The sequence below is a fragment of the Orcinus orca genome, chromosome 19 (genome assembly GCF_937001465.1).
Source record: "Orcinus orca chromosome 19, mOrcOrc1.1, whole genome shotgun sequence".
Classification (NCBI taxonomy): Eukaryota; Metazoa; Chordata; class Mammalia; order Artiodactyla; family Delphinidae; genus Orcinus; species Orcinus orca.
This window is the reverse complement of record NC_064577.1, coordinates 13,656,174-13,674,614: the sequence shown is the minus strand read 5'-3', so window position 1 is coordinate 13,674,614 and position 18,441 is coordinate 13,656,174. Positions and strand designations below refer to the sequence as shown.

General features: G+C 49.8%; 1 protein-coding gene across 2 annotated transcripts; it reads left to right on the top strand.

The window, feature by feature from the left end:
* The first annotated feature begins 208 nt into the window (after positions 1-208).
* Positions 209-18,085, top strand: DHRS7C (dehydrogenase/reductase 7C). Of its 2 annotated transcripts, none has more exons than XM_049702039.1 (7): positions 209-335; positions 554-713; positions 8,829-8,941; positions 11,171-11,381; positions 13,269-13,361; positions 16,436-16,591; positions 17,823-18,085. In XM_049702039.1, exons 2-7 carry the CDS (start codon positions 560-562, stop codon positions 18,029-18,031), a joined length of 936 nt encoding a protein of 311 aa, XP_049557996.1. In that variant the 5' UTR covers positions 209-335; positions 554-559; the 3' UTR covers positions 18,032-18,085. The 2 variants fall into 2 exon arrangements, with proteins under 2 accessions (XP_049557996.1, XP_012387487.1); XM_012532033.3 differs by having other exon boundaries at positions 11,168-11,381.
* Positions 18,086-18,441: the final 356 nt, after the last annotated feature.

Sequence of the window (18,441 nt, the reverse complement as noted above, 5' to 3'; positions counted from 1 at the left end):
GAGGGTGTTCGTGCTGAAATCCCAGGTCCCAATCCCTAATGCCCAGCCCCAAACTGCAGAGGAATCTCTAATAGTGAGGCACCCGGGAGAGCTTTAAAAGGCTTGGCAGGAACTCTGAAATCAGACCCGGCCAGCATGTGTTCCTGAATATCAGAAGAGACACTATATTTACCCCGCAAGCCCTGCAGTGCACAGAGAGCTATAAATAGCCATTAGGGCCCAGGCAAGTGGCCTTAACACATGGCTTTCCTTCCAAAAATGCAGACCCATTTTAATTAAATTTGTAATTAACCTTTGGGAGGGCAGGCCGGATTCCATCTGCTTCTGGAGACACCGTGAGTAAGTCTCTCTTCATTGGCCGTTTGGGGATTAGCGTGCCGGCCAGGTGTTCTAGGAAGCAGCCCTCTGGGAGTCTGCACAGAGCCCGGCTCCCTGGACAGCGGGCTCCGGGCTCGGGGCATGGGCGCAGCCGGCAGCCTCAGGCCTCCCCCTGCCCCGTGTCCCGATCAGAGTCCCTTTGCAGAGCGGATTCCTTCTTCCCATTTTCCCCCAGCACAAGATGGGAGTCCCAGCTGTCCTCATGCTGCCCCTGGTGCTCTTGGGAATCAGCGGCCTCCTCTTCATCTACCAGGAGGTGTCCAACCTGTGGTCCAAGTCAGCCGTGCAGAACAAGGTGGTGGTCATCACCGATGCCATCTCAGGACTGGGCAAGGGTAAGCAACTTTGCCCCCTCTCGTGCCCACTCCTGCCCTGAAGGATGAGAGGCAACAGGGTGGCGTGTGGGTGAGCCCGCTGGGCAGGTCGGGGGTGGATCGAGGCTGTGTTCTCTCCCAGCGTCTGTCACTAACCAGCAAGTGTCTTCTTTCTTGGAGGCTGCAGCTTTCTTGCCTGAGAAGTGAGGGGACTGGAGTATCTGGGGTTGCAAACTCACAGTCTAAGGGCCAAAATCGGTCTGCAGATTTGTTTTGCCTCCAGGGGGGTTTCTAGAAACTTCGAAATGCAAAGCCCTCAGCTGGGGCAGTGAACTGGTGATGAGGCCAAACTTGGGGGTGGGGTTGGAGTCTTGGCTCCCCCACTTACCAGCTGGTGATGCACTGCTCAGCCTTGGGTTTCTCATCTGAAAGCAAGGATACTAATACTTTCTGCCTCATAATGCTGTTGTGATGAGTAAACGAATTCATAGATGGAGAGCACTTAGAACAGCGCCTGGAACTAGAGTGGGCACCTCTCAAGTGTTAGCAACGGTGATAATTATGCAGAACGTGCAAACACCAGTGTGCCACACACCCCACTAATCCCTATTGTCTCACACTCGGCCTGATTCTCTCAACCACATCACCTCCTGGCCTTGAAGGCATTTACGTTTGCAACTCCTGAATTAGATGGTCTCAGAGGGCCCTTCTGCTGGCGGCATGTGTGACATAAGAGATAGTAAATGCCCTTAGGTTTTTAAGATTCTCTCTCATCCCTAACAATGGTAGCGCAGCCCCATGTGTCACATAGTTTGGGTATCATTTTTGCTGTTGTTTTTGTTATTTTTAATCAAATGTCGAACCCACCAGCCAAACACTCATTAGGTCACTCAACCAGTATCTGTTAAGTCCTCTATATCCTGAAATGAGCACTGCCCCTTCCAAAGAGGCCCGCTGGTGGGCTGGGCACCCACTCCCATGGTGCTACCATTACGAGAACATTTGTAACCTCCCATCTGGGAATTCTCCCGGATTCTCCTTCCCCTGGGCACCCCAACAGCAGCCCATCTGCATGCTTCAAGAATGGGTTCCATTTCAGTGGGTGATCGACCTGGGCTCACCACATGAGATAAAAAAGAAACAGTAAGGCAGTAAAACTAGGTTCTTATGTGGCCCCTAGGTGGGTCCCAGAAGCAGTTCCCAAGGAGGATATCCAGAATCACTAGACTCAACACTCACGAGGGACAGGGGGACACAAATTCCATCTTCCACGGGGACAAACCAGGCACACACGTTTGCCAGTCAGACCAGACACAAGACAACAGGGAGTAGTGGGTGCCCTGGGGAAATGGAGCAAAGACACCCACCCAGAGACATGCAGAGTCAGTCTTTGGGGAAGACCGTTCTTCAAGCAGAACACGCCCACCTAGCATCGGGACAGCTGCCAGCCCGAGACCCCTTCATCACCTTCATTCCCTGGCACCTCCATGGCTCCTCCCTTTTGGATGGTCCCTAATGCGCTGATTTCTGGGTCCCACGGCTCCTCACAGAAATACACTACCGTTAGTGGCGTATCTGGGTATTTGTCAGTTGGTCCGGGGCACGGACTCTCTTGGTGAATGATCCATGGGTGTGTGAAAGGCATGTGCATTCTGCTGCTCATGAATGAAGTGAGTTACAAACGTCGATTCGATCCTGTTGGTTGAGAAGGCTGTTCTATAACTGTCCTGACTTTCTGTCTTACTAGACAGGACTTCTATCTATTGCTGAGAGATGTATATTTGGTTTAGTAGTCTTTTTATTTATTTTTAAAAGTCTCATTCTATTATAAGCAAACACTGTACAAATTAGGTGCCCAGGAAATGTATCTCAGGAGCACAATGGCCTTTTCAGAGGAATATGGTCTAGTCTCTGTCATGACTTGTGTCACTGCTCTTTGTCACTGTCTCTTACGGACTCACCCTAGAAAGAAATGCAAAGCAGAAAAACATAAAGTCCGAGTATTTAGAAGTAGCTTGAGAAGCTGGGCATGGGTGACCTTAAAGAAACGCTTAGCCAGGACATGCTGCTGACCACAGCGATTCTGGGTTCAAAGTGCTCCGTTTCTCAGGTCCAAGGCAAGAAAAAAGTGAGGGGCACCAAGCGGATGATGTAGGCTACACACAGCCCACAGTACGTGCCCAGTCCCACAGAACCTGACTGAACTCAGCAGGTAGCTCTGGACAGCATCAAGGAACCCAGTTCCAAGCTGTCTCCTAGGGAAACCAGACAGATAGAGATCAGGACTTCTAACCCTCACCCCAAACCCACACAATTCGGCCAAGTCAGGGATGGGGTCACCTTGGACTCATTGTGTCTGCAGCAAGAGTGACTCTCAAAATACTTAACCACTGTACTTGAACTGTTTCAGAGACCACAGACCCTGCCTATGTTTCATCACCTCTAAGATGCACGGTTTTTCCCCTTTAAACGTTTCTGAAATTGAGCTAATTGTCTCTCAGTCAACGGCATCTTACAATTGTCACGGGCCATCCTTGTGCATTTTAATATCTCTGAAATCAGAAAGCCTCTTGCAGGCGGGTGGCATCTTAGGTTTGAGGAACTATGGAAGTAAGGGCTCCATGTATTAATATGTTTGCTGAGTGAAAAAGAACAAGCCTGGCGTCCACGTGCTTGATACAAGATATAGGTTGTGCTGAGCTGATAAAGAATAAGAACACCTGGGTATTATACCTAATGCCTGGCCTTGCAGAAAGGACCCATTTGGGAGCGCGCCTTTGGGCTGCACCAAAGCAGTCATGCACCACTGGGCTCCAGCCTCCCGGGTCCACCTGGCAAAGGTGAGGTGTCAGCAGAGAAGTGGGGGAAATGGGTGATGGTAGCAAACACCCATGGCTGCCTCTAAGGAGGTCAAGGCCACGGGTTTGGTCTGGCTCCTGGCCACAGACCCTCACCCTGCCCCAGTGGCCAGCCTGTAAGAGTGCCCGTCATCAGGGACAGTAGAGCCCCAACCTGCTCCTTTGTCAGCAGCGGAACAAGGGACCCAGGGGGAATGTCAGCGCTTGGGGTCCCTCCTGGCTTCACCACTCACCAGCGGCGGGGTGGTGGGTGACTCCGCTCCGCTCACTGAACCACGCCCCTCTGGTTTGTGAAACACGACCTCCACGAATGCCCACACCCGGCGCAGCTGCTGCCGCCACTCAGAATTACAGCCCAAACGCGGGGAGGCTAGGCATTCCCCCCCCAGGTGAAGTTTCTTTTAGCGAATTGTGTCATTATAGGAACTACATATATTAAAGAGGATTTTTCAAGAAAAAAGAACCGAAAACACACCCAGAACCCCACCCACTCGGGAACTCTTCATCCCATTTCCTTCCAGCAACTTTATGATGCTGAGATGTATTACCATCAGGGGGCAAGCACACGTTGGGGGGAGGGGTATAGGGAGACAGCCCACCCCGGGCTCTCATGCAGAAGGGAAAGTCTTCCTTTGCATCTTGATTTAAAAAGAAAAAAATCAGACAGTCTCGTAGCTTTTCTGATCACTATTAGATTATACCAAACCCTTTGGTCACGATAAATTCCCAAACATAGCTTTGATTCAGAAACTGCAGTGCCCAGTCCAATACATTGATAAACGTCTCCGTTTTCGTTGAAGTTCAAGTTTCCTTCTCCCTTCCCATACCTGCCCCCAGCTAGGGCGAGTTGCCGGCCAGTTTGCTGCTCTTTCTGACCCCTCTGCGGGTGGGGGTGCAGGAAGGAGAGGAGAGAAGGAAGACAGGAAAAATTCTCAGCTGACTGACACTCTTAGAAGCCGGCTTCGAGCTCCATGCCTGGCACACATTTAAAACCGAGTGGATTCTTTCTCTCATGGGCTCTATTGTGGGTCCTTCAGAGGCGCCCCCTGGGATATTCACCTGCACTTGCCGCGGGGCAGGTGCACTCCCCTTGCTCAGTTCCCGTGCCACCCCTGGTTTGGGGCAGTCTGTGCACGTACGCCCTGTGTTAGAGTCCCACTGCCCTTCTCAGAGGACTTCTTGGGCAGAATTCAAGAGCTCCCAGCCAGCTCATGATTCACCTCTGGTCCAAGTGGTTGTGGTGGATGGGAGGGTCCTTCAGTAAAGAGACCAACCTCTGGGGCAGCCCCAGCTCTCCTCCCTCTGCTCTGGGATAGTTGGTGACACCCATGAGATTCCCCAGGTGCAACTCAGACATCACTCCGGGCTCCCGGCTGCAGGGAACTCACAGTGTGTGTTCAAATGGTCACTCTCTTCTCTCTAGGATGGAGATAAGGGGCAAAAACTCACCTAACGGTGTTCTCTCCACAAACGCCCTCTTTCCAAGTCCCCTCTCTCCTCTGCCTTATCCGTTTGCATCCTATTAGGAGTAAAGGGTATTCATGAAACAGGGTTTCAGTAATTTTCTTTGAAAATCTGCATCTTGGACTGTCACTTTGGAATTTTATATCTGATCTTGGAAATCCCAATTTTAAACCTTGTTACATAATCATAGGTGCAATTTAACAACCAATAATACACAGAGTCAAGTGTTATGGCACTGTGTTAGACACACTGTTTGAATCTTTTTTAAAAAACTTACTATATTGTGAGATTTCCATGTTGGTAGACCCACTTCTGCAACATCAGTTTTAAAGCCTTTGAAATAACTGATATATAGATACACCATCATCTACCTAACCAACATCTCCAACTCTTTATTATTATGATATTGAGATAAATAATATTTTAACTATTCCATGCATTCTTAATTATCTCCTTAGAATAAATGCCCATAAATAAAATAACTGGGCCATGCTTACTTTTAAGGATTCTTTTAATTTTTCTTCCAAAAGACTGTAGCAATATACACTACAACCAGCAGTGAATATGTGATTATTACCAATTTTGTTTTGATTGTCATCTTTTAATTTGCATTTCTTTATTATTGGCATTGAACTTCTATCTTCTGTGTATTAGCTCTTTGTGTTTTTATGAATTGCTTACACATCTCACTAGCCAATTTCTTTATTAGGGCCTTTATTGATTTACAAGAGTTCTTTGTGGATTAAATAAATGAACCCCTTTTCCACCATATGTATTATAAATAGGTTTCCTCAATTTATCTCCCTCTTAATTTTTATTTATGTTTTCTTCTGTAAGGAAGGATTTTTTTTTTAAGGATAAAAACCTGTAAATAATTTGTATTATTTCTTCCTTCAGTTCTGTGCTTAAAAGATTTTTCCCCAAAGCAATATATCTCTATTTTCTTCTAGGTCTTTTATGGTTCTATTTTTACGTTTAGTTATTTAATACATTTGGTATATTGTACTTAGATTTTTTCCCTCTCAAATAGTTATCCAGTGGGCCAAAAACCTCTTTTAAATAATATGTTCTTTTCCCGCTGATTCAACGTGCTAACTTTACCATATGCTAAATTCTTATGAATACTCGGCTCTATTTTCTTTATATAAATTTATTTATTTTATTACTTTTGGCTGCGTTGAGTCTTCATTGATGCGCGCGGGCTTCCTCTAGTTGTGGCGAGCGGGGGCTACTCTTCATTGCGGCGCGCGGGCTTCTCATCGTGGTGGCTTCTCTTGTTGCAGAGCACAGGCTCTAGGCGCGTGGGCTTCAGTAGTTGTGGCTCGCAGGTTCTAGAGCGCAGGCTCATTAGTTGTGGCGCATGGGCTTAGTTGCTCTGCGGCATGTGGGATCTTCTCGGACCAGGGCTTGAACCCGCGTCCCCTGCATTGGCAGGCGGATTCTTAACCACTGCGCCACCAGGGAAGCCCTTGTAATATATTTTAATAACTGATATTCCACTCCCATTATTGTTTATCAAAATGTCCTTTGGTTTCTTGCATATTTATTATTCCAAGTAAAGTGTGTACCTTATTCCAAATAAAGTTTAGGATCTTTCTGTCACTTTCCAAGACATGCTGGGATCTTGATTTACTGCATCGAATTCACTTGGAGATGGACTGACATCTGTAGTGAATTTTGCCAGCCAGAATCATCAGGGACAGCCCTTTTCTCAATAAAACACCTACATTTAGAGAAATCTTCCATTCTCTATGATCCTAACAATTCCAGGTGACATTGTTCACACAGTTATTTCTTTTTTATAAATTTTATTTATTTATTTATTTATGGCTGCATTGGGTCTTTGTTGCTGCGCACAGGCTTTTCTCTAGTTGCAGCGAGCGGGGGCTACTCTTCGTTGTGGTGCGCGGGCTTCTCATTGTGGTGGCTTCTCTTGCTGCAGAGCACAGGCTCTAGGCGCCTGGGCTTCAGTAGTTGTGGCATGAAGGCTCAGTAGTCGTGGCTCGCGGGCTGTAGAGTGCAGGTTCAGTAGTTGTGGCACACGGGCTTAATTGCTCCGCGGCATGTGGGATCTTCCCAGACTAGGGCTCGAACCCGTGTCCCCTGCATTGGCAGACAGATTCTTAACCACTGCGCCACCAGGGAAGCCCCACACAGTTATTTCTTGATTCAAGTTTCCGTCTGTCAGCAGAACTGACCACAGCTTCCCCCGACCACATCTGTTTCTAGACCTCACTGAGACCTCCCCTCCCTAGAGCCTCCTCCTTTCCTTCTCCATCAGCCCCTCCTGCCTTCACTTCTGCTCTCATCTGGCTTAGACTGAATGGTCCAGCACATCAATTGCTCCCTCTCCAATACCACAATTCCCCTGCCCACAATGCCCACTTCTCAACCCCCTGCCAACTGTCCTGTCCAGCTGGCCCCCTTCTCTCCACCTGCTCCAGCTGTGGAGACTTGCAGGAGAAAGTCACACAAACATAAGATCATTTAGAGCCATGGCACACAGGATTTCCAGCCCCTAGTGGGCACCCAGTACTGCCCAGCTACCCTTTGGCATCCCCAGGCAGCCCGGGTCACCAGTGCTTGGTGTAAAAATGGGACAGTAATAGCTACTCCCCTGTAGTAGGTGTTGTTGGTGCCCCTCCTAGATTCCTCCATCCCCAGGTCCTATGAGTGTTGGTGGCCATGGCTCATAGACTTGCCCTCTGCCAGTGGACGCCCTTTGTACCCACCCCCGGAGGGAGGCAGCCCACCATCAGTGACTGGTTGACACACGTGTACAAAAGACAGTCCCCTTGCCTCCAGGTGGGACAGTCTTGCAGCTGGGTTTACAGTCCAGAGCCTTCCTTGGGTCCAGCCAAAGCTAGACTCTATCCTTCCCCTTCCCCTACCCCATGCCCTTACTCCCTGACAGATTTTCTCTGAAGAACACTCTCCCTGAATTAATCCTGGCCGCCTGAATCCCTGTCTTAGATTCTGCTTTTAGGGAACCCAACCTAAGAAACTGCTGCATGGGATGATTGAGAATTAAATGAGCTAATATATGCGGATCCCTTTCAATAGCTACCCAAGCAAGTAAACTGTCAACATCTGTTAGCTTTTATTGTTCTTAAATATCACTGTTATTGCCACATAAGAATAATTGTATCTACCAACAACTTGCCAGTTAAGAACATTGGGTGAGGGATTTCCCTGGCAGGCCAGTGGTTAAAACTCCACACTTCCACCGTAGAGGGCACAGGTTCAATCCCTGGTTGGGGAACTAAGATCTTGCATGCCGTGCGGTATGGCCAAAAAAAAAAGAACACTGGGACATTGAGTGAGTCAGAAATTCGTCCAGAGTAAAACTTACTAGACAGCAGGCAGGTTTCCTTTCTTAATAAAAAGAACCCTGGCTGGAGTATCGACCCACAGAGAAAATGTGGAGGAAACTAGTGACATTTGGTCTGAAAATACATGGCAGCTGTCTCCAATCCCTTCAGATTGAGATATATTTAGAGCTGTGCTTCTGGGGGTCTCGTTTGATGGAGTCATCTTTCTGTCCAGTTTAAGAAAGGATGTCCTAATAATCAGAACTACCCAATGGAGGAGGGGTTATTTCACACCCCTGTGAGATGCCCTTCACAGGAGGCAACCGTGCTGAGGCTGGAAACAAGAAGAAATTCCAGAGGAAGTTGAATGCAATGAGCTCTAAAGGAACTCATGGCTCTAAGGCTTTTGAATTCTTTGAATCCTTGAATTTGTAAGAAGGAGGGGCTCCCCATCAGTGGTTTCACGCACAGCGTGTCCTGTCCTCCTTCCTTCTTCCCCTCAGAGTGTGCTCGGGTGTTCCATACCAGCGGGGCCAGGCTGGTGCTGTGCGGAAAGAACTGGGAGAGGCTTCAGAGTTTACACGATGCCCTGATCAGTGTGGCTGACCCCAGCAAGGTAAGGCCTTCTGGCAGCCGGCATGGGCAACCCCTGGACACCCTTAGCCGTCGTTGCTTGTTACAGGGCAGCTCTTTCGATGAAATTTGGGTGAAATTTTGCTTTGGAGAAATGTAATTTTTTAATGTATTTTTTAAAATTTAATTTTATTTATTTTGGCTGCGTTGGGTCTTTGTTTCTGCACGGGCTTTCTCTAGTTGCGGCGAGCGGGGGCTACTCTTCATTGCCGTGCACGAGCTTCTCATTGCGGTGGTTTCTCTTGTTGCGGAGCCGGGCTCTAGGCGTGCAGGCTTCAGTAGTTGTGGCACATGGGCTCTAGAGCGCAGGCTCAGTAGTTGTGGCGCAGGGGCTTAGTTGCTCCGAGGCATGTGGGATCTTCCTGGATCGGGGATTGAACCCATGTCCCCTGCATTGGCAGGCGGATTCTTAACCACTGCACTACCAGGGAAGTCCTGGGAAAACGTAATCTTGACACAGGTAAGTCTGCCAACTTGGGAGTTGGCTCATTTTGACCCCTCATCGTACCTCTAGCCTCTGAGCCCCACCCCCCCCGCCCATTCTATTTAAGTCAGACTCAAAGAGGATCCAGAAAATATGGTATGTCACAGATATGGGCTCTGTTTATAAACACTCATGGCTGATTTTTTAAATAATACTTCAAATAATATTTCCTTCAAAGAGGGAATTCCCTGGCAGTCCAGTGGTTAGGACTTGGCGCTTTCACTGCCATGGCCCAGGTTCAATCCCTGGTCAGGGAACTAAGATCCCGCAAGCCAAAAAAAAAAATTTTTTTTTCCTTCAAAGAAATCAGGGATGTGAAGTCCCCTTCCATGAAGTTACACAGGAGGTGAATACATTTCAATGCAGCTGGGGTTTTCAAAGCATTTCTGGAGGATTGTTTAAGAAATTGCTTTCAGGGGCTTCCCTGGTGGAGCAGTGGTTAAGAATCCACCTGCCGATGCAGGGGACACGAGTTCGAGCCCTGGTCCGGGAAGATCCCACATGCCGCGGAGCAACAAAGCCCATGTGCCACAACTACTGAGCCCGCGTGCCACAACTACTGAAGCCCGCACGCCTAGAGCCGGTGCTCCGCAACAAGAGAAGCCAAGGCAATGAGAAGCCCGCACACCACAATGAAGAGTAGCCCCCGCTCGCCGCAACTAGAGAAAGCCTGTGCGCAGCAACGAAAACCCAACGCAGCCAAAAATAAATAAATAAATGAATTTATTTGGAAAAAAGAAAAAGACATTGCCTTCATAGAGTTCTCTTCAGGATTTTTTTTTTTTTTTTTGATCTTTTCCCTTGATGTTGAATTTGACTTTGGAAATAGCCAAAAATCATTCAGAACTAACTCTGGTATTTGAGGAGATGGAGCGTCCAGGGTAACACAACGTACTCCAAGGTATGTTTCTTGGGATCTTATTAGGTATTGGTTATTAAGCAGTAAAAATGAGGTTCTGAAGTCAACTGTGTGGGAAATACTGAGTTAGGCCAAGCTTGTCTGACTAATTTCTTTACTGCAGGACTTTTCAGGGCCTTTGCTATGCAAATGTGCATTGTGTTATCTCCAAGAAGAACATATGATAGTCTGCATTTCCCAAGCAAATTTGACCAGGGAACCTTTTTTTAAGGCCGTATCTCAGGGCTAGTGTTTGTCAAACACTGGGATTGCATTCACCATATGGTAAAATCAATTTTTCCATCTGTATCCCTTCTAACCCATGAGAATCCTGATGATATCAAATGTTTAGGGTTGAACACAAATGCCTGGCACATAGATGGTGTTCCAAAAAAATTGTGTTGACTGTATGATTTTGGCCAAAACTTAAACGTGGCTACAAAGTACTGGGCAGATTCTCTTGTGGCTTGGAAGCCAGTTTGAAAGCGATTTCCAAAAAGGAGCTCAGAAGTGTTATAAGAAATGACATCACCAGCAGAATCAATGCATGGCCTCCACTTGGATTTCTCAGGTCCGGCCCCTTGACCAGAAGTTCAGACTTATGACTGCATGTTTGCGTGTTGGGAATGTTGTTGTTGCTCTGGTCCCCAAGGATGCATTTTCTCCATCAATTTCCTTCCTCCCAGAGTCATCTCTGCTTCTTCCTCATCATTTGTTTGCAGTCATTCCATGAGTTCTGAGTTTCAAGATGGGTGGCTCTCAGATTGAAGGGTCCCAAGGTCTGCGGGGATGTACCCACATGTGTCTTGACTCTCTCATTGGTCCAGCAGACATTCACCCCAAAGCTGGTCCTCTTGGATCTCTCGGACATCAGCTGTGTCCAGGACGTGGCCAAAGAGGTCCTGGATTGCTATGGCTGCGTGGACATCCTCATCAACAACGCCAGCATGAAGGTGAAGGGGCCTGCCCATAAGATTTCTCTGGAACTCGACAAAAAGATCATGGATGCCAATTACTTTGGACCCATCACACTGACCAAAGGTCTCGTGAGTTTGACCTTCCCACTGGCTGCTAGAGAGGGGGGCTCTGTTATATTTCCAGACAGTCACCCAACTCTGGACGGAGCCTCCAGCCCCTCTTTCAGAAAAATCCCTGCTTATTTGGTGAAAGCTTTCAGCATCTGACTGTAAATGTTGATGAAAGAAAAGGGATTGTGAAAGTCTCTGACTGGTATATTCCAACCTTCCTCTCCATTAAGCGCCCTCCCCAAGCCCTGCCCTTTTCTCCTCCTTTCTTACTCATATCCATGGCTCCCCCCTCCAATCCCATCCCACATCTCTGGACCATTGTCTTCATCCCCTGCAGATCTTTTTTTTTTTTTGCGGTACGTGGGCCTCTCACTGTTGTGGCCTCTCCCGTTGCGGAGCACAGGCTCCGGACGCGCAGGCTCAGCGGCCATGGCTCACGGGCCCAGCCGCTCCGCGGCATGTGGGATCTTCCCGGACCGGGGCACGAACCCATGTCCCCTGCATAGGCAGGCGGACTCCCAACCACTGCACCACCAGGGAAGCCCCCCGGCAGATCTTTTACTATATCGACCTTGTGGTTGATCTGCTCCTAATCATGACAGTTGGTCCAAGGTTGAAAAGGAGTTTATCTGCAAGAGACCCAGAATACTGTCAATCCCTTTGCAGAAGCAGGAAGGCAGGAGGATGTCTCCCTTTTAAAGGTAAAATGGTGGTTCCTATGTGGAGATTTCTAAGGGTCAAGTTCAAATGCAGACCTGAAGCTGGGGTTAGGGGTGTTGCTAGAGATGACATGGAATAGATCTAAGAGTTGAAGCCCTCCTCCCACCCCAAATAAAGTTTATCCAAGCAGAAGCACAAAAGGGAGAACATAAGCATGGAGAACGTCTACATGTAGGGAGTAGTGTGTTTGGCAAAGGCTGAGAAAGCATGATCTTAGAGCTGCCTTCTCTACGGCCAGAGTCTCCATGATGATGGGATTCTGAGAGCTGTGACAGCTGAAGGGAAAGAAGTACTGGGAGCAGAAAGATGACTCCCCAGAGCTTCTAAGATGATGCCCCAGAGGTTACAGTTTCCTCCAGCCCAGTCGCTGTGGACACACCAAGCAGGCCAGCCAAGGTGTGTCCTTCACTCAACCTCTGAGAGCTCAGGGTCCCTGGCACCACGGTGAGGAATGCAAACTTAAGTCTTCTGATATTTTCTGCCATCTCCCTATTCAATCTGTGCTATTTTTACTCCATATCTTTTTCTAAATTTCCTCATTTATAAGTTAATTCAATTCAGGAGAAAATCTTTACCATAAATTAAAAACCCCTTTCCCTCTCCATCAATACAAGAAAACCTGAAATCAGAACAAAGCAGTAAGTTCTCCCAAGACAAAGGGCTGAGGTCTTTCCTCTCTTTTTTTAAAAAAGATTAGCACATGCAAGAGTAGTATTAAAGACCCATTGGAACCAACTTTCCTACTGGAAGCGATAGGACAGTTGAAAAGGGATTACCTTTCTCACTATTGAAATCAGTGTCACTCCATGCACAGGGATGGGTCATTTCAAATCACCCAGGGACTCCCCTGGGGGTCCAGTGGTTAGGACTCTGCACTTCCACTGCAGGGGGCCTGGGTTCGATCTCTGGTCAGGGAACTAAGATCCTGCATGCCACATGCAGCGAGGCCAAAAAAAATAATAATAAAATAAAATAACCCAGCAATTCCCCAGTCGAGCCCAGCCCACTCTTAGGAAACACTGGATGAGTGGTAACCAGGGTCCATTCCATCTGTGTCCCACTGTAATCTAACTGTCAGGGAGGTAGGGGAGCCCCCCGTGATGAGGGGAAGGGCTCTGCCTGATGCTGTCTGACTCAGTCTCAGATTTGTAACCGTGATTCTTTGTCCTGTGCTTTCCAGCGCTGCTCCCCAACATGATTTCCCGGAGGACCGGACAAATCGTGTTAGTGAATAACATTCAAGGGAAGCTTGGAATCCCATTCCGTACAGCCTGTAAGTTGCTAAGACAAACATGTTTCGTCCTATGTTATGTGTCTTTTTTTTTTTTTTTTTTTTGCGGTACACGGGCCTCTCACTGTTGTGGCCTCTCCCGTTGCGGAGCACGGGCTCCGGACGTGCAGGCTCAGCGGCCATGGCTCACGGGCCCAGCCGCTCCGCGGCATGTGGGATCTTCCCGGACCAGGGCATGAACCCGTGTCCCCTGCATCGGCAGGCGGACTCTCAACCACTGCGCCACCAGGGAAGCCCTGTTATGTGTCTTGTAAGACAAGAGATGTGTGTCTAGGACTAGGCATGGGGTTACATTGGGGAAGAGGGTCCAGAGATAAAAGCATCTGTTGGCTTTTCTTTCATCCCTTCAGCTCCTATTTTTGACCATCTACAGCACACAGGTGGTGACTGTGGGAGATAAAGATAAGCCCTCCCCTCAGCCCCCAGAAGCTCACGTCTCACAGGCGGTCAGGACACGTCCTGGCTGGATACGATCAATGCCAGATCAAGGTCACGCTCCTGACATGGGTGCACAGCCCCAGCTCAGATGCCCCCTTCACTGTAAAGATGCCCCTGGAGAGACAGGAACGATTACAACTGGGAAAGAAAGGAGGGGTGCACATCCCTAAAGGGGAGAGGGATGGAGAGGTTCTGAGGAAGGAGGAAGGAGAAAAGGAAAGGGACACAATTCCAGGGGAGGCGCGAGAGAGAATTCCAAAGGTGAGACTCCTCTAAAAAGTCCAAGGAGGAGAAGGACTTCTCGGTGTATGTTCCTGGGGCCCAACTGGGAAAATTCTGGAGACATTCCCACCTCCCGTGAGGTAGGATGTGGGAGGGTGGGGGAACGTGTCTCATACGTTTCCTTATGGCCCAAAGTACCATGCACGAAGCCGGAGCTGGGTAAGTAAGTGTCTGGTGGGTAGAAAGGTGAGAGGGAGAGAGGAATGAAGAAAGGGTGGGTGGGGTGGCCTGATGTAGTCTTCTGGGGCCACCACAACAAAATACCCCAGGGACTTCCCTGGCGACACCATGGTTAAGACTCCCCGCTCCCAATGCAGGGGGCCTGGGTTCAATCCCTGGTCAGGGAACTAGATCCCACATGCATGACACAGCTAAGGGTTCACAGGCCACAACTAAGGAGTCGGCGAGCCGCAACTAAGGAGCCCACCTGCCACAACTAAGACCTGGTGCAACCAAATAAATAAATAAATATTAAAAGAAAAAAAAAAGACCAGGTGGCTTAAACGACAGAAATGTGTTTTCTCACAGCTCTGCAGGCTGGAAGTCCAAGATCAAAGTGTGGGCAGACTTGATGTTTCCCGAGGCCTCTCTCCATGGCTTGCTGATGGCCTGCTCCCCGGGTCCTCTCATGGTCTTTGTGTGTGGGCACCCCTGCCGTCTCCTGCTCTTCTTATAAGGACACCAGTCCGACTGGATTAGGGCACCACCCTAACAGCCTCATTTTAACTTAATTACCTTTTAAAGGCCCTTATCTCAAAGTACAGCCACAATGTGAGATGCTGGGGTTAGGACTTCAACGTATGAATTTGGGGGTGGGATACAATTCAGCCCATCACATTCCCCTGATAGTGTTTTACTTTCCTTTTCTCGTTTGCATTAGTTAGGCTAAGCTGACGGTGCTGTAAAGACCTTTACTCCTCCTCCGTATAACTGTCTAAATGGGATGGCCCAGCTCAGCGGGCATCACTGTTCCTCACGCGGTCACTCGGGGGCGCAGAGTCGTGCCAAGTCACAGCTTTGCCATCATTTTCCACGTGGTCAAAGCTAGTTCCCACCCCACGTGGGTTCCTGCTGGCAAGAAGAGGGCGTCGTGCCCATACAGCGCTGTTCACATCCTGTTGTAGAGAAGCCAGTCACATGCTTACCCCCTCACTGCAAGGGATGCTGGGAATTGTAGTCCGCCTGTGGGCCCAGGATGGGGCGAAGAGAGCTGGGTCTGCACAGGGCAGTCTTTGCCACGTACCTCATTCCGTCTCTGCCCCAGCCCATCTAGAACCTCACCACTATTCCTCCTACTCACAAACATACATGTCATTTTCAGCAGGTGGATTACTTTCCACTTGCTCGCTGCCTTCATTCATTCAACAAACAGCAATCGAACGCCTAGAACCAGGTGCTGGGGACACAGCAGTGACATGATACAATGTGGTGTGGGCAACACAAGTGGCCCTTTGGCCTCCAACTAACAGGGATAAATTTATTTATTTATTTTTGGTTGCGTTGGGTCTTCATTGCTGCCCATGGGCTTTCTCTAGTTGCGGAGAGCGGGGGCTACTCCTGGTTGTGATGCATGGGCTTCTCACTGCGTGGGCTTCAGTAGTTGTGGCTCCCGGGCTCTAGAGCACAGGCTCAGTAGTTGTGGCGCACGGGCTTAGTTGTTCCGAGGCACGTGGGATCTTCCCGGACCAGGGCTCGAACCCGTGTCCCCTGAATTGGCAGGCGGATTCTTAACCACTGCGCCACCAGGGAAGTCCTAGCTCCTGCATTCTTAACCCTGATGGCCTCAGGACCCTGGAGAAATCACTCTCTCAGGGAATCAGCCTTCCCGGCTGAAATGTTTTATATACATTTTCTCACTTGGATAGGGTGATATTATCCCCACTTTATTTATTTATTTAGCCCATTTTATCGATTTTTAATTTTACTGAAGTATAGTTGATTTACAACGTTGTGTTAGTTTCTGCTGTACCGAAAAGTGATTCAGTTACACATATACATCCTCTTTTTCATATTCTTTTCCATTATGGTTTATCACAGGATACTGAATATAGTTCCCTGTGTATTATGCCCATTTTAAAGATAAGAAAACTGAGCCTCTTTAGGTAAAAATGAGTCACTTGCCCAAAGTCACACAGCGGGCAAGTGGCTAAGTTGTATTCCGTCTCATCTCTGCATCTGTCCACTGCTTCACAAGGGCTCTCTGTTCTCATCTATGAAGTGAGGGGCAGGTGACTGGAGGCCTCTCCCAACGGAGCTTGCAGGGATGTGTGTCCCCAAGGCCCCTGCTGGGAAGCACAGCGGGACCCACGCCCACCCCCGGATGGTTTCTCTTCCAGACGCCGCCGCCAAGCACGCAGCGCTCGGCTTCTTCGACTGCCTGCGGGCCGAGGTGGAGGAATACGACGTCATCGTCAGCACCGTGAGCCCCTCTTTCATCCGCTCCTACCGCGTTCATCCAGGCCAAGGAAACTGGGAGGACTCCATCTGGAAATGTGAGCTTTCAGAGCGAAGCCAGAGGGACAGGGGCCGCGGAGGGCTCTGGAGGAGGGGGGGGTCCAGGGGGGTGTTCCTGAAGCATGAGACTGGGGACGGTGAGGCCCCTGCACCCAGCTAACAGTGGGGAGGGACCCCAAAACTTAGGTCCTGAGGCACCAGGTAGATGGAATCCTAACCTGCAATCAGCAGACCGAAGCCAGGTTGGGCTCCGTCAGTCACAGGCTCTGTGACCTTGGCCACTGGGACTGCCCGCCTCTGGGCCTCAGTTTCCCATGTGGAATAGCCAGGATTTGGTCTTCGAGAACTTCCTGTTCCCCTTGCTCTAGAAGGCAGCACAGAGAAACTCAGAGTCTGGCCCTAACTGCCTGCATGTGAAGTTCGCCTCAGTCACATATTAAGCAACTCCCTTCATCTCTCTGCCTCTGTTTCCCCTTTGGAAAATGAGGGCTAATGGTAATACCTAACTTGTAGACTCATAAGGAAGACTGAAAGTTCCAGCTCATAGAGGGGTTGGAACAGCAACCAGCACACCCTGAGTGGTCTGTAAATGCACCTATCAGTATTCTAGAATGCTCTACACAGAGCAGCTACCCCCTGCCCGAGGCTCTATCTACATTAGGGAATCAAGATGAATCAAGACGTGGGCAAGGGCTTCCCTGGTGGCGCAGTGGGTGAGAGTCCGCCTGCCGATGCAGGGGACACGGGTTCGTGCCCCGGTCCGGGAAGATCCCACATGCCGCGGAGCGGCTGGGCCCGTGAGCCATGGCCGCTAAGCCTGCGCGTCCGGAGCCTGTGCTCCGCAACGGGAGAGGCCACAACAGTGAGAGGGCCGCGTACCGCAAAAAAAAAAAAAAAGACGTGGGCAAGAGGTTCCAGGAGGCTCTGGACAAACACAGCTTCGCAACAACTGTAAACAACAGCCCCTTCATACATCCGGCAGCTTCCTATCTTCTAAGCTCTTTCTCATCCCCTCCGACGGCTCATAACCATCCTGGGATGTTAACGGGGCAGGAGACTGCGCCTCCGTTACAGATGTGGAAGCTGAGGCGCAGCGGGTAAAGTGCCTCCCCAGGGCGCACGGCTAGCAGACGGCAGAGTTGGTCCCGAGACTGGGACTCCAGAAGCGCACACCCGTCCCCATCCCGGGCGGGGGGGGGGGGGGGGGGGGCTCTGACCACACCCCTCCCCCCGAGGCTATAAGCCCTGCCCCTCCTGGGGGCTTTTCAGTCTTTTTCAGGAGACTGACCTACGGTGTGCACCCCGTGGACGTGGCGGAGGAGGTGATGCGCACGGTGAGACGCAAGAAGCAAGAGGTCTTCCTGGCCAACCCCATCCCCAAGGCCGCCGTGTACCTCCGCACCTTCTTCCCTGAGGTTTTTTTTGCCGTGGTGGCCTGTGGGGTGAAGGAGAAACTCAACGTCCCAGAGGAGGGTTAACTGCAGGGGGCCAAAAGGGTCACCCCGCGGGGAATAAAGGCTTCAGGGGCAGTTGCGGGATCCTCCATTCTCTCGGCACTTGGGGCCCCAAACAATTCCCCAACCTGCCCACCACCTGTGGGAGACGTGCAGCATCCCAGTGAGGATGGCCCTGGGCCCCTGGGTGTCTCCCACGTGACTTTCCCAGGACACACTTCCAGAAGCTTCTCGACCCTATAGAGTGACAGCCCGGCAGAAAAACAGGAACCGTAACGGGTCCAACTCCCAAATACTCGCACTCCCACTGTGGCCATCAGCCTGCCGAGGACCTCAGAAAACCACGTCCATTTTACACAAGGGTGACCTGCCCACTCTGCCCCCAGCCACAAAAGCTGAACTTGGCAACTCCTTAGGGCAGCGCTGTGAAACTG